This window comes from Simochromis diagramma, unplaced genomic scaffold (genome assembly GCF_900408965.1).
Source record: "Simochromis diagramma unplaced genomic scaffold, fSimDia1.1 OVJJ01000344.1, whole genome shotgun sequence".
Lineage (NCBI taxonomy): Eukaryota > Metazoa > Chordata > Actinopteri > Cichliformes > Cichlidae > Simochromis > Simochromis diagramma.
The window spans coordinates 335,821-358,590 of record NW_024387375.1 but is presented as its reverse complement, the minus strand read 5'-3'; the positions used below and the strand labels follow the sequence as shown (position 1 = coordinate 358,590).

At 38.3% G+C, this 22,770-nt stretch overlaps 3 protein-coding genes across 3 annotated transcripts; all 3 read right to left on the bottom strand.

Annotated features, from left to right (window-relative positions):
- Window positions 1-150: 150 nt before the first annotated feature.
- LOC120719908 (extracellular calcium-sensing receptor-like) lies at window positions 151-3,932 on the bottom strand. The gene is made up of 4 exons (XM_040009471.1): window positions 3,741-3,932; window positions 1,598-1,825; window positions 1,379-1,502; window positions 151-1,274 (listed from the first exon to the last, which is right to left on the bottom strand). The coding sequence occupies exons 1-4, from the start codon at window positions 3,930-3,932 to the stop codon at window positions 361-363; spliced, it is 1,458 nt and encodes a 485-aa protein (XP_039865405.1). The 3' UTR covers window positions 151-360.
- A 2,416-nt stretch (window positions 3,933-6,348) lies between these two features.
- Window positions 6,349-10,249, bottom strand: LOC120719907 (extracellular calcium-sensing receptor-like). Its single transcript, XM_040009470.1, has 9 exons — window positions 10,059-10,249; window positions 9,674-9,968; window positions 9,452-9,538; window positions 8,876-9,145; window positions 8,599-8,796; window positions 8,240-8,506; window positions 7,759-7,986; window positions 7,522-7,645; window positions 6,349-7,268 (listed from the first exon to the last, which is right to left on the bottom strand). Exons 1-9 carry the CDS (start codon window positions 10,247-10,249, stop codon window positions 6,355-6,357), a joined length of 2,574 nt encoding a protein of 857 aa, XP_039865404.1. The 3' UTR covers window positions 6,349-6,354.
- A 5,732-nt stretch (window positions 10,250-15,981) lies between these two features.
- Window positions 15,982-20,482, bottom strand: LOC120719906 (extracellular calcium-sensing receptor-like). The gene is made up of 9 exons (XM_040009468.1): window positions 20,292-20,482; window positions 19,837-20,131; window positions 19,615-19,701; window positions 19,039-19,308; window positions 18,762-18,959; window positions 18,403-18,669; window positions 17,922-18,149; window positions 17,685-17,808; window positions 15,982-17,431 (listed from the first exon to the last, which is right to left on the bottom strand). Exons 1-9 carry the CDS (start codon window positions 20,480-20,482, stop codon window positions 16,518-16,520), a joined length of 2,574 nt encoding a protein of 857 aa, XP_039865402.1. The 3' UTR covers window positions 15,982-16,517.
- Between the last annotated feature and the right edge of the window lie 2,288 nt (window positions 20,483-22,770).

The following is a 22,770-nucleotide window of genomic DNA, read 5'->3' as shown; positions in this document are numbered from 1 at the left end:
AGGTAGCCTTTAAGGATGAATTCACAAAAAATCATCTTCTCTGAATGGAATATCTTTAGCTTACAGCTGCAACTCTTTTGAATGTTAGAATTTGTAAATTCATTTCTTGTGCGTTGAGATCCAAAAGTTTCAACTTGAGGGGAGAAAAGATCTGGTGAGGCGAACAATCCAGCAAGTTAGGATTTCTCTAAGATAACATTTTGCCATGATAATGCTCTTAAAAAAAATCTATTAGCCATACTATTGTTTGATAAAAGATTTAAGATTTTAGCGACCTTAAATTATTACTGTTGGAGACAAAATGTGAAATGAATTCAACCGATTAAGTGATTAATTTAAATAACCCAAATTATATTAATTCTATTCATTTATAGTGAGCCGACCCATGATTGCCTTCTTTGTGTTTCTCTCTGGTTTTAGCAGAATTATGTAACATTTGGGTCCAAACAGTGCCACCAAAAGGCCAAAACTTGAAGCCAAAATGGCAAATACTTCCACTGCATCTGCATATTTACCTGGAGAGTTGACATAAGCAGGGACAAAGGCCACCCACACGGCACAGAAACTTAGCATGCTGAATGTGATGAGTCGGGCCTCATTGAAATTATCTGGAAGATTCCTGGCTAGAAATGCTAGCAAAAAGCTAAGGACAGCCAGCACACCAATGTAACCCAGTAACACTGCAAAGCCAATTGTAGACCCAACAGCACACTCATACACTATCTTGTCATTGTGGTATTGCATGTTTTTATGTGGAGCTGGAGAGGAAGAGACAAGCCAGGCAGTACAGATTCCTGCCTGAATACAAGTAAGAGCCAGAACTGTCCCTCTCTGTTGCATCGACCCAAACCACTTAAGAATGGTTCCCCCTCCTGGCTTGGAGGCTTTGAACACAGCCAGAACAACCATAGTTTTCACCAGGATACATGAGACGCAAAGCACAAAACTGATGCCAAATGCTGCATGCCTCAGCTGGCATGTCCATACCCTGGGTCTTCCGATGAATAACAGTGAACACAGGAAGCATAGTTTCAGTGATACTAAGAGCAAGAAGCTCAGCTCTGAATTGTTTGCACGTACCATGGGTGTACGTCGGTGATAGAAAAAGATCCCTAAAACAACTGCACAGATAAATGTGCCCAACAGTGAGGCAGTTGTCAAACAAATACCCAGAGGCTCATGGTAGGAGAGGAACTCTGTCTTCTTAGGAACACAGTGGTCATTCTGAGGGTTTGACCAAAAATCTTCTGGACAACTGGTGCACTCCAAGGAGTCTGACAACAATAGGAAGGCATATAATCAACGATATCAATTGTATATAACTATGTATAATTTCTCAAAATTAAAATAAAAATATCCTTGAATTACAAATACCCACTGTTGTTTTTGCTGATTTTTCCCTTTGAACATGGAATGCAAGTAAAACAGCACTCTGGTTGTCCTTTGTTTCTAGCCATCCGGGTGCCTGGAGGACAGCTCTCACTACACACTGATCGGGGTGGCTAGAGAAAGACAAACTGATTACATACAAGGTTCAATATACACTACTTCACTCAGTATTTTTTTTAAAGAAGTTATTTAGAAAAGTAGAAATAACCTTTCCTGATTCAAAATTCCAGAACATTTTGTCTTCATCAATGGTGAGTTCTTCACTTTTAAAGCCTGACCTTTTAACCTCACCAACATTCTGAACTTTAATTTGTCCATCAGGTAGGTGTAACCAGTTCATGACATCATATATTGGCAATGCATCACCATTTTCATCAAAGGATACTTGATCACCAAATGGAGTGGTGAAGTTGACATTTTGTAAATAATGTATGAGCTAATGAAGGTTAATGGAAAAAAAAGAAGGAACAGCATCAAGGTAGACTGTAATTCAGAATGTTGTTTCATCTAATTTTTCTTAATTATTTAAAAAAATACTACTTCTACCATTTCTTTTAATTTGGAAAGAAAATAATGGAAATTCATTGCAAACATATCAGTGCCCTTATAGAATAATGGACCTTTTTCAATAACAAAAACTTCAGTGACACAGTAGCTTTTCAAACAAAAATGTATAAATTGATACCATACCTGCCATGGCTCCATTGTTTGCAAAGTAGCACAGCTGTGCCCTCTGAAGGGTCCTGTTCCTGGCTTGCAATGCAACATGTCATTAAGAGCATATGCGAGAGAATACACGGCCTTGTACACATTGTAGTCAGGCCTGAGATTAGAAAGATCAAAAAACTCAGTGTCGACATTTTCAATATGCTCCTGCCCAGTGCATAGCGCTCCTCCAGCTTCCAGCCAGCCTGCAGGAGCTGGTGCAAATCTGCACTGAAATGTGAATTCCCAAAACTGATTTACCTGTAATGGAATAAAAGTATTGAGAGATAATAGAAAATATTTATTTATTTCATGTCTCATTCTCATTCATTTTAGATATACTTTCAAATTATATTTATTTCAGAATTATTACCAAATTATTGTTGTATATTCCATTGTCACTTTGGTCTGGGTGTATTTTTAACAGGAATTCCCTCAGCCCTGGTAATTCGCCTCTGCGGATGGCAATGCCCAATGTGCCACGCAGGTACGGAGTGAGGTGGGCTGTTTGGAGCACTGACGCTGTTGTCCATGTTTCACTTGCAATCCATTGGCGACCTATCACATTCTGCTTCGCTACCTATGATAATAAATTTAGAATACAAAATTTATGTAGGTTCTCACTATAGCTATTAAGTTATCAAGTTATTGATATGAAGTTAGTTAAATAAACAATGTTTATTTTTCTTGCACATTTGGGGCATTTTGATAACATAAAACTGATTAAGTTTCATTGTGATGTTTCTGCTTTTTAATGTTATCAGTTTAATCTAATTATTAGAATACCTATTTTACCTTCAATGGCAGTCATTTTTGTGTAGACAAATAAGTTACAATGCTGCAATAAAAATTATCTATGTGAACATTTTTTTATTTCCAACCTCTTCCATTAGTTGAATCAAGTGTATCTCATGTGCAAACACTATGACCACGCGAGCTGTTGATGTCTTTATCAAATGTACAATCCTCTTCAGTTCGCTTGGGTCACTGTCCCAGGGCAAAATCTCTAAGTAGGCCAGACAACCGTCACCAGATTTAGCCAGGTCAGATTGGAAGGATTGGGCAACATGGAGTCCGTAATCATCATCACTGACTAGAAGACCTATCCAAGTCCAGCCAAAGTGTTTTAGAATCTGAATCATAGCACGCACCTAAGTGAATATGAGATGAGTGTATTATTTTAAAAAAAATTATAAATATACATCTGAAACCAATTAATGCAACCTCTATAATTTATCTTATTCATTAAATACATCAAAGTCATTAGAAATAATTTCAAAGTCCTTTCCTGAAACTATGGTATATTTCATTTAACTTGGTAATTATGTTTTACCTGGAAAGCATCACTTGGGATGGTTCTGAAAAAAGTTGGAAAACGCTGACGATCACTGAGGCAGGAGCATGTGGCAAAATAACTCACCTATTACAAATATACAAGAGACATATTAACACATCATACAAGTAAAAGCCAGTCCAAATGCTATTATAAGTACCGCCAAAATGTACCGCAGGGGATCAATACTACACTTAAATGAAACGCACAGTGCAAGCATAAAAATATGAAACTTAAAACTTACAATAGGTATATTGTATAAACTTAGCACACTGGAAATAGCAATAGAAAATGTTGAGTAGTGATCACCAACAAGCCCAAGGACTGGAGGGATCCCTGAACAGTTCTCCTGAAGCAGAAAGTGCTCCTCCTGGCCACTGGCTAGTGATAAGGCACCGCTGAGTGCAACAACAAGGGCACCACAGTTGTCATAAAGACTGTATCCAAGAGTCACATTAGGTAGCAAATTTAAATTCTTGTTGATCTCTTCAATAGCAAATGCCATAGTCATTGCATTCCTGAACCCTACAATATCAAAGCTAACAAACAAGCAAACGTTACATCAGTATTGTTCACTAAAAGAGATCTGCAAACATGAAAACAAGCAGAGATATACAAAATGAACCCTAAAATGAGTGTATGTTAATATAAAATAAGAAGTGTAATTAATATTTTGACATATGTACGCTAAGATAGAGAAGTTATCTTGTATATAATTTAGATCTGTCATGAATATTTTGAATAGTTATTATTTGTACATGTCTCTGCTGATGTCATATTTGTGTGACACTTACCCAGTGCAGTGAGGCTGTTGAGGCTCTGAGGTAAATGTTCTCTCTGGGTAGACAGAAGTGTAATGGACCTCAAACAACCCACCCAGTACCACATCGCCAGGCTTGTGCATTTCATTGAGATGAAACTTTCTTTCTAACTTACAAGATAAAGAAAGTGAAGAAGACACAAAGCATAAAAAGAAAAAAGGAAAAAAAAGTAAGACCAAAGAGACACCTGTGAAAATATATGTGACCTGGAAGCCCCCCATAACTGATCTCCACCTTCAGTATCATTGTTTCTTTTATAAGGTCTCTCTACTTTATATGAGGGGTGTGTTATCCCTTTAGCATGCTTTGCGTCATTGTTTAATTTTTTTCAGCACTCTCAAGGGTATGACTGCAGACATGTCACCACACCGAAATAAATATGAATACATAAACATAATCTGAATGCTGTGCTGTATTAATAAATGTATAAAAGCACTGAACCATATATTTTGTAAAATGTACTTTAAAGATTTTGTACTTTTGGAATTGGAAAATGAATGTAAATCTTGCTTAATATTCAAATACATTTTTGATGTGTTTAATGACAAATAGCCTAGCAGGGTCTTTTGTTTGAGTATATCCTATTTGTATGAATAAACCTACATATATGTACTGGTGCTATCACTATATTTGACTATTTGACTATCGGGTATTTGTTTTAGTAGAGCATGTCACTCAGGAGGTAGAGCAGATCACCTACTTATCGGAAGGTTGATTTGATCCCTGTCTGTTTTAGTATGCTTGCAAAATATCCTTGGGCAATATACTAACCCCAAGTTCCTCCCCGATGCATCCACCGGAGTATGAATGAGTATGCATGTGAACTTTAGATGGAAGAGGCATGTTGTGTCTCTGTACCACTCTGAGCTTTGAGCGCTCAGAGTAGGAAAGCACTATTAGAACTATAAGAACCAGCCCATTTTCCTTTATCATTAGACAGATCGATATTTGGTTTAATTATCAGGAAGGGATATGTAACTGGTTCCATTTGCTTGTCTGTCAGTCAGTTTTTAGGGACATTTTCAAACTTAACAATGATATAGGCATTGGGGGACATGACTTCACTCTTCATTGTTAGAGCCCGAGGAAAGAATTGACCTTGAAAAAACTTTCAAGAAAACAATAATGAGTTTCTTGAAAATTTTTTCACAGATAAAAAAAACCTTTACAACACACTTTTTTAAATACAACACCCAATGCATCACAATGATGCCACAATGTTTTGCAAAATTACCCACTGCATAAATATATCTTAAAATATCAATATACAAGCCAAATATACCAACAAACCAGTTCTGTGGTAAAGAAATTTAACTATTTAATATGTAATCATTCAAATCATAGGTCAAAGGTCAGACACCAGCAAAATAAAAACAACATAAAACAAAGTTTTAGTATAGACCTTGGCCTTCAGGGAGAGTTGTGCTCTCTGAGTGCTCTGACTAACCATATCTTAAGAAAGAAAGGGGTTATTCTAAGTAAATACCATTCCTGTGGCAATGGAATCATTCAAGTTGATATGTCCTCATTTAATATTAACATTTTTCATTGCTGAAAATTTACATTTAAAATGGTGAAAATGAGTCACGTTTTGATATAGTCATCTTTTTCTAAAATCAAAGCATATGTGAATTCTGTGACAATAGGCTCTCTTCTTTGAAAAGCCTATACTGACAGATATATATCTGTCATCTATATCGATATATATTGATGTAGACCATAATAAGTGGGCTTGATAAAAGCTGTGAAGTATTCAACCAGTTAACTATTATAATACCATTAGAGACATTAAACAAGAGGTCACTGCACTTAAAGAATCATGTGTGGAATTCATTAGAAGAATTCTGACCATGAAGATTGTAGATGTTTACATAACAAACTAAGGAGCAGCCAAAATTGACACACAGCGCCAATAATGTTGTGCACTGAGAGATGTTCAGAGACGTTTTCAATGATGTGGGAGATATGCATGGGTACTTGTTATAGTACAAATAAAGTACAAATAAACAATACTAATGTGTAAAACTGTATAAAAACATTTAAAGGACAAATTATGGCTGCATTAATATGAATATATTTTTGGTCATTATCCTACAGATGTTGGTTTTATGGCTTGGTGGTCTCTCGACCCATGATTGCCTTCTTTGTGTTTCTCTCTGGTTTAAGCAGAATTATGTAACATTTGGGTCCAAACAGTGCCACCAATAGCCCGAAACTTGAGGCCAAGATGGCAAATACTTCTACTGCATCTGCATATTTTCCAGGAGAATTTACATAAGCAGGAACAAAGGCCGCCCACACGGCACAGAAGATCAGCATGCTGAATGTGATGAATTTGGCCTCATTGAAATTATCTGGAAGATTCCTGGCTAGAAATGCTAGCAGAAAGCTAAGGATAGCCAGCACACCAATATAACCCAGTAATACTCCAAAGCCAATTGTAGACCCAACAGCACACTCATACACCACTTTGTCATTGTAGTATTGGGTGTTTTTATGTGGAGTTGGAGAGGAAGAGACAAGCCAGGCAGTGCAGATTGCAGCTTGAATGGAAGTAAGAACCAGAACTGTCCCTCTCTGCTGCATAGCACCAAACCACTTAAGATTGGTTCCGCCTCCTGGATTGGAGGCTTTGAACACAGCCAAAACAACCATAGTTTTCACCAGGATACATGAGACACAAAGCACAAAGCTGATCCCAAATGCTGCATGTCTCAGTTGGCATGTCCAAAGTCTGGGTCTTCCAATGAATAACAGTGAACACAGGAAACACAGCTTAAGTGACACTAAAAGCAGAAAGCTCAATTCTGAATTGTTTGCACGCACCATAGGTGTGCTGCGATGATATGTGAAAATTCCTAGAACAACAGTACAGATAAATGTGCCCAACAGTGAGGTGGTTGTCAAACAGATTCCAAGGGGCTCATGGTAGGAGAGGAACTCTGTTCTCTTAAGAACACAGTGATCTCTCTGGGGGCTTGACCAGAAGTCCTCTGGACAACTGGTGCACTCTAAGGAATCTAAATAAATGGGAAGAATTGAGATTGATTTCTTCATTTGGTTTCACACTGTTTTGTCATATTATGAGTGTCTTGTACAATAAAATGGACAGTCAGTATTTTCATCTAGTAATATTTTCATTGATGTGTAACTGGAAACCACTCTCACAATAATTTTGGCTCGGTGTTAATAAAAGCCATCATAGGATCGTACACTGCTAAACACAAAGAAACATCGCACATCTCATGCATTATAATGTCAAATGATACAAACCAGTGTTATTGCTGATCTTTCCCTCAGAGCAAGGGATGCAGTCATAGCAACACACAGGCTTTCCCCGCTTCCTTGCTATATGTGTTCCTGGAGGGCAGCTATTACTGCAAACTGATGTAGGTGGCTTAAGGGGAAAAATTATTATTTTTAAAAAGTTATTTAACACCAGTTATACATGTATTGTGTACTCTACTATCCTTTTATTTGAAAGCAAATTCTATGAATAGGATAATTTACCTCTTTTGATTTAAAGTTCCAGAAGATTTTGTTTTCATCAAGTGTGACTTCTTCACCTTTGAAAACTGATATCTTAACCTCACCCACATTCTGAACTTTAGTGCTTCCATCAGGGAGCCACAGCCAGTTCATGATATCATAGATAGGTAAGGCATCACCATTCTCGTCAAAAAATATTTGATCACCAAATGGAGTGGTGAAATTGACTTTTTCCAAGTAATACATCAGCTATAAAAGTGATAGATAAAGGCTTATGAACTTTTTTCTTCTTTTATACACCAATTATTGGAGCAACCTGGAATTAAGTCTATTACTTAGTTCATCAATGTACAATCATACAGTAATTAATAACAAAACTTCTTGCTATTGTCTCTTTAAAGCGGCGAGACATGAAACTATATTATTAGTTGCTACACAATTATCTTTCTTCCATAAAGTTTTTGTAAAATATGAATGACTGGAGTATAAAATGACATCAAACCTGCCATGGCTCTAATTTTTGCAAAGTGGCACAGCTGTGCCCAATAAAAGGTCCTCTCCCTGGAACACAGTGCAGCATGTCATCAAGGGCATGTGCAAGAGCATACACAGCTTTATAAATATTATACTCTGGCCTGAGTTCAGTCACATCCAAAAGTTCAGTCTCAGCATTCCTAAGCTCTTCTTCTCCAGTGCAAAGTGTTCCACCATCTTCCAACCAGTCTGCTGAAAATCTACAGTGAAATGTATCTTCCCAAAACTGCTTCACCTAAAATGCACAACAACCAGAGAAACAAAAACAGGTCAACAAAAATAACCAACAGAAAATTTGACTTGAACTTTTTCAAGTTACTCTCTCACCATGTTGTTTGCACTGTTCTGTTCTGCGGGATTAATTTTTAACAAGTAGTCTCTAAAGCCTGGTATTTCTCCTCGTCGGATGGCAATGCCTAGTGTTCCACCAAGGAATGGCATAAATTCAGGGGTATGGAGTCCACCAACTACTGTCCAAGCTTCACTGGCAATCCACTGCAAGCCTGTCACATTTTGTTTCACCACCTGTGGATTGCATTGCAGTTATGTTTTTACTCTCTTGTAATACATTACCTGCAGTGTGTTTTATGATATTTTCCCTAACCTCTGTCATGAGATGAATCAGGTGCATTTGATGTGCAAACACAATGACAACACGAGCTGTGGATCTGGCCATCAGATCCACAATTTTCTTATATTCATTTGGATGATCTTCCCAAGGTAAAATCTCTGAGTAGGCCAAACAACCTCCACTTAATTGAAGAAAGTCAGACTTGAAGGATCTGGAAACATGGAGGCCATAATCATCATCACTGACTAGCAGACCTACCCATGTCCAGCCAAAGTGTTTTAGAATCTGAATCATAGCACGGACCTACATGAAAAGAGATTGAAGTTGTTAGTGTACATGTGTAAATATTCTTTTAGTGAAAATTTGCTTGTTCATGTCTAATATCAAAAAGTTAATTTAATGAAAGTTTAAAAAATAACATTAAATAAAAGTTAACTTCTCATGATAATACTTTTTACCTAAATACATTGTATTTTAATTAAAAATGTTCAAAGCAAATATGCAAAATTTTGCAAAAAGTATTTCTTTGACTGGTTTGGCTCATGTCTAAGTTTTCTGTCAGTAATTAACCTCAGATAAAAACTTAATTCTTATTGTGCAACTTTCTACCTGGAAAGCATCACTTGGGATTGTTCTAAAGAAGGATGGAAACCTCTGTCGATCACTCAGACAGGAGCAAGTGGCAAAATAACTCACCTGTCAAGAAGCATATATTATAAAATCCAATTGTGCAAATTGCAAGGGACATTCAGATAATTTTATTTAACAATGTAGATCAATTAAAATGCAGTATATCAGAAGCACACCAAAAAGTAGAATTGGGAAACTCACAATAGGAAGCTTGAATAAACCAAGAACACTTGAGGCAGCAATAGAAAATGTGGAGAAAGGATCACCCACAATCCCCACAACTGAAGGGGTCCCTGAACAGTTCTCCAGAAGCCAAAATTGCTCCTCTTGACCGCTGGCTAATGACAATGCTGCACTGAACCCAATCTCAAGTGTAGCACAATTGTCATAAAGGCTGTATCCCAGAGTCACATTAGGAAGTATCTTCGAATTCTTGTTTATCTCATCAATAGCAAAGGCCATGGTCATGGCATGTCTGAATCCAGGGGTGTCAAATCTAAAATACACAAAAAATGAAAAAGAGCAACTAAATTCTAAGCAATAATAGTAATGAGAGAATTTTGTCAGCTACACGGATGAGACTTACCCACGGCAGTTAGGCTGATCTGGCTCTGAGGTGAACGTCCGCTCAGGGAATACAGAACTGTAATGGACTTCAAATAACCCTCCCAGAATTACATCCCCAGGCCTGTGTATGCCATTGAGATTAAATTTCTTTTGCAATTTACAGGATGAAGGTGGAAAGGAAGACTCCAGAAAGGAAGACAACAAAATCATTAACAGACAGATAAACATAAGCAAATATCTGACAAGAAAGCCCCCCATAACTGCCTCATTCTTTTTTATTTGTATTCATGGCTCCTTGATTTTATATAGAAGCCTATGTCAACCCCTTTCATCACTTTTTGATCCACACCCACCAGGGCATGGACAGTAATGTGGGATGGGCATAATAGATGTTTCATAACAACTGTGTTACATCAGCAGATATTGTGAAAAATCCAACCAAGAAATATAATGCTTAAAAACTGTTGCTCTGGATTCCAGTAACTGTTAATTATCAACATTTCACCGGGTTCTTTTGATTTCTCATAGGCATCTGATGGAGGATAAAACACTGCTCAGTAGACCATTTCATACTTTATTCTCTTACACAATACTTCTAGAAGGGAGATGCATCCTGCATGACATGTTGCTGTGAATCTCAAAAAGGCGGTGTATGCCAAACAATTTTATTAGAAACTGTCCCACTCTAGTCTAAACAACAGTGTTTCACAGGCATTCAGTAGTCACGTTGCATAGCGTGCTCAGAGTTTATTGTCTATTAGCTGCAACACACCTTTCTCATCTCCGGCGAGGCTGGAACATTGCCCTACTTCTCCTTTAACCGTTTCCCCTTATCTCTAGTTTTTGCAGCCATGCGTGGGAGAGAGTCTCCTGCGATTTACTTCTAAGAGAGTGACACGCTATAAGGGCCTTTATTATTCAGGGCCGTGTCCACTTAATACTACACTATATAACTTTATAACACTTATTAATAAAAAACATAGCATTATTGAGACACTTCAAATAATCTCATCTCAGTAATCCCCCTTTGATCTGCCCCCATGGCAGATCAACACTAATTGAAAGTCATCAAGCATCATCATGTTGTTTGCCTTGGTATCAGATCCCCAACAGCCCTATTAACCAACCTTACCAATAATCCTCGGATAGAAGGCACACAACAACCGCAAGTTACCAAAATAGCTATAAAAATGGATAAGGAAACGCTATAGGACACGTTAAAACACTCCCATTGCCCAGAGACAGAGGTCATCCCCTCCTCCAGCGGATTGTCAACTCCCAAGTGCTCATTCAGGATGTTAGACAAGGTCTTCAGGCCTTCCAGTTCTCTGGTCACTATTATATCCCGGGAGTATTGTTGAGAATAGAAGTGGGTCCTAATTGCTCTGCTAATCCTTCTACTGCATTACAAGTTAAGTTTGCCCACCTAAGCACATTGTAGTGGATGTAATTAATATGGTCCACATTCTAATTTGGAGTAATTGGAATAATTGAAATAATCCCCACAACTACTGGTAAATTTTCAAACCCAGCCACAATTTGGTCAGCCAATTTATATTCGTTTGGAACCCCTCTAGGCACCCCAATAGCATCTATATACATTGGTGAATCCACAGAAAGGTAAAATGAGCGCTTCCTCAAAACGTGGCGTCTGCACCTTGCTGTTAATTGGGCAGTGCAGGGTTTACCCAGTCGCACCCCCCTTTCCCCCCGCGAAAACTAAAGGTGCCCCGACACATACCATGGCACACAGGCCAGAAGTCCCGCTAGGGATTCTGACGTATAGTCTGTATTCACCGTAATAGTAGTACAAATCTGCACACGCCCACGGGCCTATGTAGGTGCCGTTTTGTCGATTTACCTTTCCTCTGGCCAGATACGTCACAGCGCACCAGTCAGAGTCAACATCTTCCGCGTCATGCTTGTTGGTTCCCTGATTGCTTACTGTAAAATTAAAACAAGTATAGTTAGCTTTTCTCGGAGTGAAAAGTTCTGGACCTGTTTTATTGTCAATTTGTGGGAATTGACTGGCAGTTTCCTGCTTCACTTTGGGTGGGCGGCTGTGCACGCCACACAGTCTAACACCTTTTGCTCTTTTGTATTTTAAATTAGTCAATCTAACTACAGATTGCTACCTTTATACCCACTAGGTGTACACCGTGTAGGGTCGGACAAAGCACGTCTGGTGGCGTGACGTCCTCAGGTGCAGGTGTTGGTGGCTCTCAGACCCCCGCACACTGATCTCTGTTAAATTTCATGGATGCCTGGATGTTAAACTTAATTGTTACACCTGGTAAAGCAGCAACGCTTTACCAGGTGTAATTTAGACAGTTTTTAACTCTCTGTGAAGCCACGGTGTTTGTTTGACTTTGGGACCTGAAGTGGACAGGTTTTGGACCCAGATTACTCAGAGTCCGCGAGGCTCCTGACTATCTTAACCGTAATGCTCCAACAATCCATCAAGTGGTGCAGCTTAGTAGCTTACCGAAGTCGTAGTAAAACATTTTTTGACAGATTTTTGAGCACTGTGTACCACATAAAATCAGTTCAAGGTCAGATAAGTACAACCAGAATTCATACATAAGGCAAACCAGATTATAAGGCAAACTGTTGATTTTTGAGAAAATTAAAGGATTTTAGCTGTGCTTTATAGTGCGGAAAATATGGTAGCAAAAGCTAAAAAAAAAAAATACAATAATAAAAAAGTGCCAAAACACAACGGAACTTTGGGAAGACAATAATGTGACAGACCAGCTGCTGAAGTGAGAAGCTAATAGTAAATGCCTAATAGCTAAAATGTCTTTGCGGTATTGTGTGAATCATGAAATTGAAATGAATGTTGCAGTGACTCTTTCTTCCCCTCAAACCGAAGAATTATCTACTTTTTTAAAGCATGTCTCAGCATAATCCTTCAAATGTTTTGGATTGTGTCACTTCTGCAGTTGTTTCGTCATGTTACTGTTCCCCCAAAAACACTTGCATTAACCTTCAACGAGCGATCCGTCAGGGATGCCCTTTAAGACCTCTTCTTTTCAATCTGGCTATAGAGCCACTTACCATCGCACTCCGCAGCTGTGGGGAGATCAATGGGATCTGGGGGAGTTGAACAAAGTATCCCTGCATGCAGATGACCTTTCAATCTTTATTTCAAACCCCAAAATATCTATACCCATAATGCTATCTATACAGCCACTTTGGTCAGTTTTCAGGGTACAAGCTCAACCTATATAAAAGTGAGTTGTTTCTTGTGGATGGAGGAGCACCAGTGTATGACTATATACCCTCCCCTTTAAGATAACAGGGAATCAATTTACATATCTAGGTGTAACAGTTACAAGGAAGCTTAATTGTCTCTTCAAAGCGAACCTCCTTCCTCTTTTAAATAATACAAAACTGCGCCTTGGCACAGCGGTCCCCTTTCTCTACCTCTTTGGTGGGAAGAATCAACTCAATCAAAATGAATATACTCCCTACATTTTTGTATCTCTTTCAGTTGTTACCAGTATTTATCCGCAAATCATTTGATTTCTTGGATTCAATTATTTCATCTTATATATGGAGAGATAAATGCCCCCAATTGAACAAGGTCGAGCTCCAAAAATCCAGGAGTCCTGGAGGCCTGGTACCGCCTAACTTTTGATATTACTATTGGGCAGCAAATATATGCTACATTATATCTAGGTTCTATTTCCAAAACAAAGATAATTATCCTTCCTGGGTGTTCATGGAGTTGAACTCAGCCACAGGCTTATCTGTCCTGGCCCTGATTGGATCGTCACTCCCCCTGTCCTCAAACAAGAAAATTGATAATCCAGTTGTCTGGCACACGGTGAGGGTGTGGGCTCAGATGTGGAAGCATTTTGGCTTAACAGGTTTCTCCCTTCTGAGTCCAGTTTTTTCTAATCCTTTTTTTTTCAGCCATCATTATCTGATCCTTTCGAGATTGGCATGATAGGGGCATTATATGTTTCAATTATTAGTTTCTTGACAATAACTTTGCATGTTTTGCACAGCTTCCTGAAAAGTTTAATCTCCCACATACACATTTTTTCAGATATCTGCAGATTGGACATTTTCTCCAATCTCAGACACCAAACTTTCTAGTAGCACCAGCTGCAAGCCCAGGGGATATGCTCCTTACTCCAGTTCCAACACATAAAGGGTTTATCTCTCTTATATACAACAGGCTGGTGAGCATGAAAGGTTCTTCAATCGATTGGATTAAAACGGCCTGGGAACAAGATTTAAATCAGTCATTGTCTGTGATACATGGGACTTAATACTCAAGTTAGTTAATTCTACATTAACTATTTCTGTGAAGGTTCTCAGTCATCCAGGTCATCGTAATCTAAGGAGCTTGGAAAGAAAAGCTCCCTAGGTGTATCAGAGAGACTCAGGAGAGTTTTCTTCAAGCACGACATCCCGGTGTACTTCACACCAAGCAACACACTCAGACAAAAACTGGTTCATCTGAAAGACAAAACTCCTAAACACAAACTTAACAATGTAGTGTATGTTGTACAGTGCAGCGAGGAATGCCCAGACCTCTAGATTGGAGAGACCAAACAGCCACTTCACAAACGCATGGCACAGCATAGAAGAGCCACCTCCACGGGACAAGACTCAGCAGTCCATCTGCATCTAAAGGACAAAGGTCACTCTTTAAAGGATGCTAATGTTCACATTTTGGACAGAGAAGACAGATGGTTTGAAAGAGGAGTAAAAAAGGCCATTTATGTCCACTGTGAGCGACCATCTTTGAACAGAGGCGGTGGCTTACGACACCAACTGTCTACCATCTATAATCCAGTTTCGAGATCCCTTCCCAGACGCCTTAACGCCCACTCACATCCTGGGTCATCTGACCTCAGGAAATCACATGATAAGGTGGGGCTAGGTTTCACAATGAGCTCCTGAAATACTTTGGCAGCCTTCAGGTTGCGAACCTGACCTCCAAGCATTACTCAGTATACCCCCCCCCCCCCCCCCCCCCCCTCCCTTTTCCTCTTTTCTTTTTAAAAAAATGTATTTGTGTGTTTGTTTTATTTTGTTCTGTTTTGCCCTGTTGTATTTGTGGTGGTGTTTGTTTTTGTGATGGTCCGGAGTCTTTCACTCCATGTTTATGTTTTAGTTTATTATTATTCTGTGGTTTTGGTTATTTTGGGTGTTTGTACTCTTCTGTTTCATGGTTCATGTTCCTATGTTCTGTGTCCCCCAGTCTGTGTTAAGTTGGTGTGTTATGTCATTACGTGTATGTGTTTCCTGTTTTTTTTTGAAGGTCCGTGTCTGATCTCAGTGTGTTCAGTTTACTTTTCCCCTGTCTCGTCAGGTCAGATTACTCCCAGCTGTGCCCTCCTTTTGTGTCTCATTCCCTCATTATCCTTCTGTGTATTTAAACCTCGTGTCTGCCTCTGTTAGTTGCTGGTTTGTCTGTGTTGTTCCCCTTGGTCTCCCTGCTCTGTTTTTTGTTTTGTTAGTTTTGCCCAGTTTAGGTTTTCCAGTTTCATGTTCACCCGCCACTTCTGTCTACTCCTGTCCAATAAATACTCACCTGTTGGGTTTTTTTGTCTTGTTTTTTTTAACCTGGCTTGACGGATAGGGCTACTGTGTGGTATGGGTAGGGACTCAAACAATCATTGTGAAAGCTACGTGCTTGTCGTATAATAATTCTGTATGTATCTCTTTTTCTTTGTTGCGTCAATCTAATAAAAATATCTCAGGAAAAAAAACTTGCATTGTGTTTCTATTTCAATTGTGTTTTTTTCTACTTTAATTATGGTTTGCGTGCTTTTGCAGCATTTTTCTTTTTGCTGACATTTTCTTAAATTGCAGTGTGTTTAAACTCTCAGGACTACCAAAGAAAAACACCAGTAATAAAAAGTAATGAAGTGAACAAGAAAACTGTTTATTTAAATCACAAATCCTCTAGTTTAAGAATCTTTTTTTGTTTTGTTTGTTTGTTTGTTTCTACTGTCTGAAACAAAGCTTTCATGAACTGTCATAGAGTATTTACATTTAAATGGGATCAACACAATGTCTGTCTCATCTTGGACCCCGTAAGTTTTTTTTCAGTCTTTGTATAAGGTCATTTTCACTATTATTTGGTTATATTTAAAGATGGGAACTACATGGCTAGGGTCAGGCACAAAAACTATTGAGAAACTCATCGTTTACACAAAGACATTGACTCTGTAGAAAGTTGGTACCCTCTTCAACCTCTCTGATTTTATGTGGCCTACCACTTTGTAGTTGACTTGTTATCATTTCCAGTCAAGTCCATGTTGTCATAATAGCACTAACAGTTGACTGTGGAATATCTAGTAGCCAGAAAATTTAATGACTGGAGTGGTTGCACAAGTGGCAACCTGTGCAACCAGTCACACTACCAGTGAGCTCTTGAGAGAGACACATTCTTTCACAAACGGCCATGACCTGTGTCCATGGAAGTGATTGGAACATGGCCATTTGTATATATATTTTATGGCTTGGTGGTCTCTCGACCCATGATTGCCTTCTTTGTGTTTCTCTCTGGTTTAAGCAGAATTATGTAACATTTGGGTCCAAACAGTGCCACCAATAGCCCGAAACTTGAGGCCAAGATGGCAAATACTTCTACTGCATCTGCATATTTTCCAGGAGAATTTACATAAGCAGGAACAAAGGCCACCCACACGGCACAGAAGATCAGCATGCTGAATGTGATGAATTTGGCCTCATTGAAGTTGTCTGGAAGATTCCTGGCTAGAAATGCTAGCAGAAAGCTAAGGATAGCCAGCACACCAATGTAACCCAGTAATACTCCAAAGCCAATTGTAGACCCAACAGCACACTCATACACCACTTTGTCATTGTAGTACTGGGTGTTTTTATGTGGAGTTGGAGAGGAAGAGACAAGCCAGGCAGTGCAGATTGCAGCTTGAATGGAAGTAAGAACCAGAACTGTCCCTCTCTGCTGCATAGCACCAAACCACTTAAGATTGGTTCCGCCTCCTGGCTTGGAGGCTTTGAACACAGCCAAAACAACCATAGTTTTCACCAGGATACATGAGACACAAAGCACAAAGCTGATCCCAAATGCTGCATGTCTCAGTTGGCATGTCCACAGTCTGGGTCTTCCGATGAATAACAGTGAACACAGGAAACACAGCTTAAGTGACACTAAAAGCAGAAAGCTCAATTCTGAATTGTTTGCACGCACCATAGGTGTGCTGCGATGATATGTGAAAATTCCTAGAACAACTGTACAGATAAATGTGCCCAACAGTGAGGTGGTTGTCAAGCAGATTCCCAGGGGCTCATGGTAGGAGAGGAACTCTGTTCTCTTAAGAACACAGTGATCTCTCTGGGGGCTTGACCAGAAGTCCTCTGGACAACTGGTGCACTCTAAGGAATCTAAAAAAATGGGAAGAATTGAGATTGATTTCTTCATTTGGTTTCACATTGTTTTGTCATATTATGAGTGTCTTGTACAATAAAATGGACAGTCAGTATTTTCATCTAGTAATATTTTCATTGATGTGTAACTGGAAACCACTCTCACAATAATTTTGGCTCGGTGTTAATAAAAGCCATCATAGGACCGTACACTGCTAAACACAAAGAAACATCGCACATCTCATGCATTATAATGTCAAATGATACAAACCAGTGTTATTGCTGATCTTTCCCTCAGAGCAAGGGATGCAGTCATAGCAACACACAGGCTTTCCCCGCTTCCTTGCTATATGTGTTCCTGGAGGGCAGCTATTACTGCAAACTGATGTAGGTGGCTTAAGGGGAAAAATTATTATTTTTAAAAAGTTATTTAACACCAGTTATACATATATTGTGTACTCTACTATCCTTTTATTTGAAAGCAAATTCTATGAATAGGAGAATTTACCTCTTTTGATTTAAAGTTCCAGAAGATTTTGTTTTCATCAAGTGTGACTTCTTCACCTTTGAAAACTGATATCTTAACCTCACCCACATTCTGAACTTTAGTGCTTCCATCAGGGAGCCACAGCCAGTTCATGATATCATAGATAGGTAAGGCATCACCATTCTCATCAAAAAATACTTGATCACCAAATGGAGTTGTGAAATTGACTTTTTCCAAGTAATACATCAGCTATAAAAGTGATAGATAAAGGCTTATGAACTTTTTTCTTCTTTTATACACCAATTATTGGAGCAACCTGGAATTAAGTCTATTACTTAGTTCATCAATGTACAATCATACAGTAATTAATAACAAAACTTCTTGCTATTGTCTCTTTAAAGCGGCGAGACATGAAACTATATTATTAGTTGCTACACAATTATCTTTCTTCCATAAAGTTTTTGTAAAATATGAATGACTGGAGTATAAAATGACATCAAACCTGCCATGGCTCTAATTTTTGCAAAGTGGCACAGCTGTGCCCAATAAAAGGTCCTCTCCCTGGAACACAGTGCAGCATGTCATCAAGGGCATGTGCAAGAGCATACACAGCTTTATAAATATTATACTCAGGCCTGAGTTCAGTCACATCCAAAAGTTCAGTCTCAGCATTCCTAAGCTCTTCTTCTCCAGTGCAAAGTGTCCCACCATCTTCCAACCAGTCTGCTGAAAATCTACAGTGAAATGTATCTTCCCAAAACTGCTTCACCTAAAATGCACAACAACCAGAGAAACAAAAACAGGTCAACAAAAATAACCAACAGAAAATTTGACTTGAACTTTTTCAAGTTACTCTCTCACCATGTTGTTTGCACTATTCTGTTCTGCGGGATTAATTTTTAACAAGTAGTCTCTAAAGCCTGGTATTTCTCCTCGTCGGATGGCAATGCCTAGTGTTCCACCAAGGAATGGCATAAATTCAGGGGTATGGAGTCCACCAACTACTGTCCAAGCTTCACTGGCAATCCACTGCAAGCCTGTCACATTTTGTTTCACCACCTGTGGATTGATTTGCAGTTATGTTTTTACTCTCTTGTAATACATTACCTGCAGTGTGTTTTATGATATTTTCCCTAACCTCTGTCATGAGATGAATCAGGTGGATTTTAAGTGCAAACACAATGACAACACGAGCTGTGGATCTGGCCATCAGATCCACAATTTTCTTATATTCATTTGGATGATCATCCCAAGGTAAAATCTCTGAGTAGGCCAAACAACCTCCACTTAATTGAAGAAAGTCAGACTTGAAGGATCTGGAAACATGGAGGCCATAATCATCATCACTGACTAGCAGACCTACCCATGTCCAGCCAAAGTGTTTTAGAATCTGAATCATAGCACGGACCTACATGAAAAGAGATTGAAGTTGTTAGTGTACATGTGTAAATATTCTTTTAGTGAAAATTTGCTTGTTCATGTCTAATATCAAAAAGTTAATTTAACGAAAGTTTAAAAAATAACATTAAATAAAAGTTAACTTCTCATGATAATACTTTTTACCTAAATACATTGTATTTTAATTAAAAATGTTCAAAGCAAATATGCAAAATTTTGCAAAAAGTATTTCTTTGACTGGTTTGGCTCATGTCTAAGTTTCCTGTCAGTAATTAACCTCAGATAAAAACTTAATTCTTATTGTGCAACTTTCTACCTGGAAAGCATCACTTGGGATTGTTCTAAAGAAGGATGGAAACCTCTGTCGATCACTCAGACAGGAGCAAGTGGCAAAATAACTCACCTGTCAAGAAGCATATATTATAAAATCCAATTGTGCAAATTGCAAGGGACATTCAGATAATTTTATTTAACAATGTAGATCAATTAAAATGCAGTATATCAGAAGCACACAAAAAAGTAGAATTGGGAAACTCACAATAGGAAGCTTGAATAAACCAAGAACACTTGAGGCAGCAATAGAAAATGTGGAGAAAGGATCACCCACAATCCCCACAACTGAAGGGGTCCCTGAACAGTTCTCCAGAAGCCAAAATTGCTCCTCTTGACCGCTGGCTAATGACAATGCTGCACTGAACCCAATCTCAAGTGTAGCACAATTGTCATAAAGGCTGTATCCCAGAGTCACATTAGGAAGTATCTTCGAATTCTTGTTTATCTCATCAATAGCAAAGGCCATGGTCATGGCATGTCTGAATCCAGGGGTGTCAATGCTAAAAAGCACAAATAATGAAAAAGAGCAACTAAACAATCATCATCATCATCATCATCATCATCATCATCATAATCATAATAATAATAATAATAAATATTACAAAATAATAATAATATTTATGTGAGAATATTTTTGTCAGCTACATGGATGAGACTTACCCACGGCAGTTAGGCTGATCTGGCTCTGAGGTGAACGTCCGCTCAGGGAATACAGAACTGTAATGGACTTCAAATAACCCTCCCAGAATTACATCCCCAGGCCTGTGTATGCCATTGAGATTAAATTTCTTTTGCAATTTACAGGATGAAGGTGGAAAGGAAGACTCCAGAAAGGAAGACAACAAAAGCATTAACAGACAGATAAACATAAGCAAATATCTGACAAGAAAGCCCCCCATAACTGCCTCATTTTTCTTATTTGTATTCATGGCTCCTTCATTTTATATAGAAGCCTATGTCAACCACTTACGTCACTTTTTCATTATGCACACCACCCATCAGGGCATGGACAGCAATGTGGGATGGGCATAATAGAAATTTCATAATAACTGTGCTACATCAGCAGGTATTGTGAAAAATCCAAGCTTTTAGCAATATTACACATTTTATAAATAAGGTTAATTTTTAAAAACTGTTCCTTTGAAAATCAGAAGACTATTCTTAATCTACCTGTATTTCTTTGGAAATACATGCCAGTCACTGGTTATATAAATCCTATGATTTACAGTTCACAAGAAAATATAAGCCTCTCTCACCTTAGGTGGCACTTAGGTGGAAAGAGATCTTTAGAAAATCTTTCTTGCATTGCCAAGGAAATGCACACTACATTGAATTTTGAAAATGATGACATACTTATTTTCAGTAAATTAAAAAAATTACTTCTACATTTACTGCAATTCCCCTATGCAAGGGCGTAGATTTGGTTTTGGCATTGGTGGGGACAGATGATTCAACCATCAAACAGTGCCTTGTTTCTTTTTTTTTTTTTTTTTTTTTCCTTTTTCTCTTTGCTTCTTGATTAAAAAAAAGGAGAAATATACTTGCCTACATATCCTATTCTACATGCTTTTAAACCATTTAAAATTACAATTCATGGTTTTATATGTGAATTAGATAATGTTAAATTACTATTAAACAAATGGCTGACTAAGTATTTTAGACTTTAGTTTACTTCAGTCATATTCCATATAAATACATAATGTATAAATACATACAAAAATAAAAATGGCTTCAAATACAGTCATGACAATAAAAGAATATGACTTTGGGGACTTAACAACATTACTTCAGTTATACTGCACCAACATCTCTGATACATTAGCACTAAGGGAACACTGAATGACCTGGTGGTTTTTGTCCTTAAAACTACTCATCTAAGATTACCACAAAGTAAAAGATCTCTCAGCAAAATTATGCAACATTTTAGGCACTGTTGCCCCGATCAGATCAGTGAGCTGGGATGTTTTATTCTAAACATGAACTACTGTTACAGCAACAGACATGGACTACTGGTGTCCCACACAACAACTCAATGTCCGCTATGTGAAGGAGCCAAACACATGCCTTCTCCTCTCGTTAACTGAGATAAACTGCTGGCATATTGGTTTTACATCTATACTGTCCAGTCTCTCCTGGTGGACATACAGCAGCATTGTTTAATCTCATTTGAGTCATTGTTGACCTTACCCATCTTTTTAGTCTACTGAGAGCACTGAAGCTTCTTTTAGCCTCAGTACATGCGTTTTATCCTCAGATTAAAATTATTACTATGTGCTTGATGTGCCTCACCTTTGGCCCTGGCTCTTCCCCTCTGACTGCACTAGGGCATATTGCCACCTAATAAAATAACACATTGATTCGCGCCATATAAAAAGTGAGACATGTCAATTCAGATTCTTTGTCAAATATACACTAATAAATCAATTTACATCAGCAGCCTAACAATTGTCATGATAATAAATACTAGTTAATCTATAGCACCAAATCATCAGTCAGTCACCTGTGACCTCGCATCTTCACCTCTGTCTGAGCTACAACATGGCAGAGCTGCCTCTGTCACCTGATGAATAACAGTGAGACATTCCACATACATGCAGTCACATATGTGCTTCAAATACAGTAATGAACCAACAAGTCATCATCCAATTTCACCTGTGATCTTGTATCACCATTACTTTCTATCACCTGACAAATAGGACATACATGACAATAAGAATAAAATGTGGAGTTGCTTCAGTGTTTCTGTCAATTTGTGCAGATCTTGACTCATCAGTAATGTTTGTAGGGTGAGTGCATTTTTAAAACAATTTGTGCAAACTGCACTACAAGATGGAATATTTGCAAAATCATGACTACCTCATGATATTTTGTCTCAAAAATTAACCCTATGAATATGTCAGTGCCATTAGGATGAAATTATTGTCTCACCAACATTTTAACGTTAGACATACAATTTTAACAGCCTCTGTAAACTAATATCCTGGCTTGCTCGAGGCTGCCGTTTTCTCTGACAGTTTCAATCAAAATTAGAAATGCTGCTCTGAGACTGAGAGAACTAATGCATGTTGTGCAGTTACTTTCCAAAACACCTTATTCATGGTTACATTTTTAGACTGATGTGGGCCAAAGCCTAGCACAG

Excerpts from the sequence above, each read along its gene's own strand:
- LOC120719906 (XM_040009468.1), bottom strand. The coding sequence starts at position 20,482 with ATGCTTTTGTTGTCTTCCTTTCTGGAGTCTTCCTTTCCACCTTCATCC. Across the intron at positions 18,150-18,402 it reads AAAAATTAGAGCCATGGCAG|CTGATGTATTACTTGGAAAA; the intron begins GTTTGATGTCAT and ends TCACTTTTATAG. Across the intron at positions 17,432-17,684 it reads AAAGATCAGCAATAACACTG|ATTCCTTAGAGTGCACCAGT; the intron begins GTTTGTATCATT and ends CCATTTTTTTAG.
- LOC120719907 (XM_040009470.1), bottom strand. The coding sequence starts at position 10,249 with ATGATTTTGTTGTCTTCCTTTCTGGAGTCTTCCTTTCCACCTTCATCC. Across the intron at positions 9,969-10,058 it reads GATCAGCCTAACTGCCGTGG|ATTTGACACCCCTGGATTCA; the intron begins GTAAGTCTCATC and ends TGTGTATTTTAG. Across the intron at positions 7,987-8,239 it reads AAAAATTAGAGCCATGGCAG|CTGATGTATTACTTGGAAAA; the intron begins GTTTGATGTCAT and ends TCACTTTTATAG.
- LOC120719908 (XM_040009471.1), bottom strand. The coding sequence starts at position 3,932 with ATGGCATTTGCTATTGAAGAGATCAACAAGAATTTAAATTTGCTACCT. Across the intron at positions 1,503-1,597 it reads GGAATTTTGAATCAGGAAAG|CCACCCCGATCAGTGTGTAG; the intron begins GTTATTTCTACT and ends GTCTTTCTCTAG. Across the intron at positions 1,275-1,378 it reads AAAAATCAGCAAAAACAACA|ACTCCTTGGAGTGCACCAGT; the intron begins GTGGGTATTTGT and ends TATTGTTGTCAG.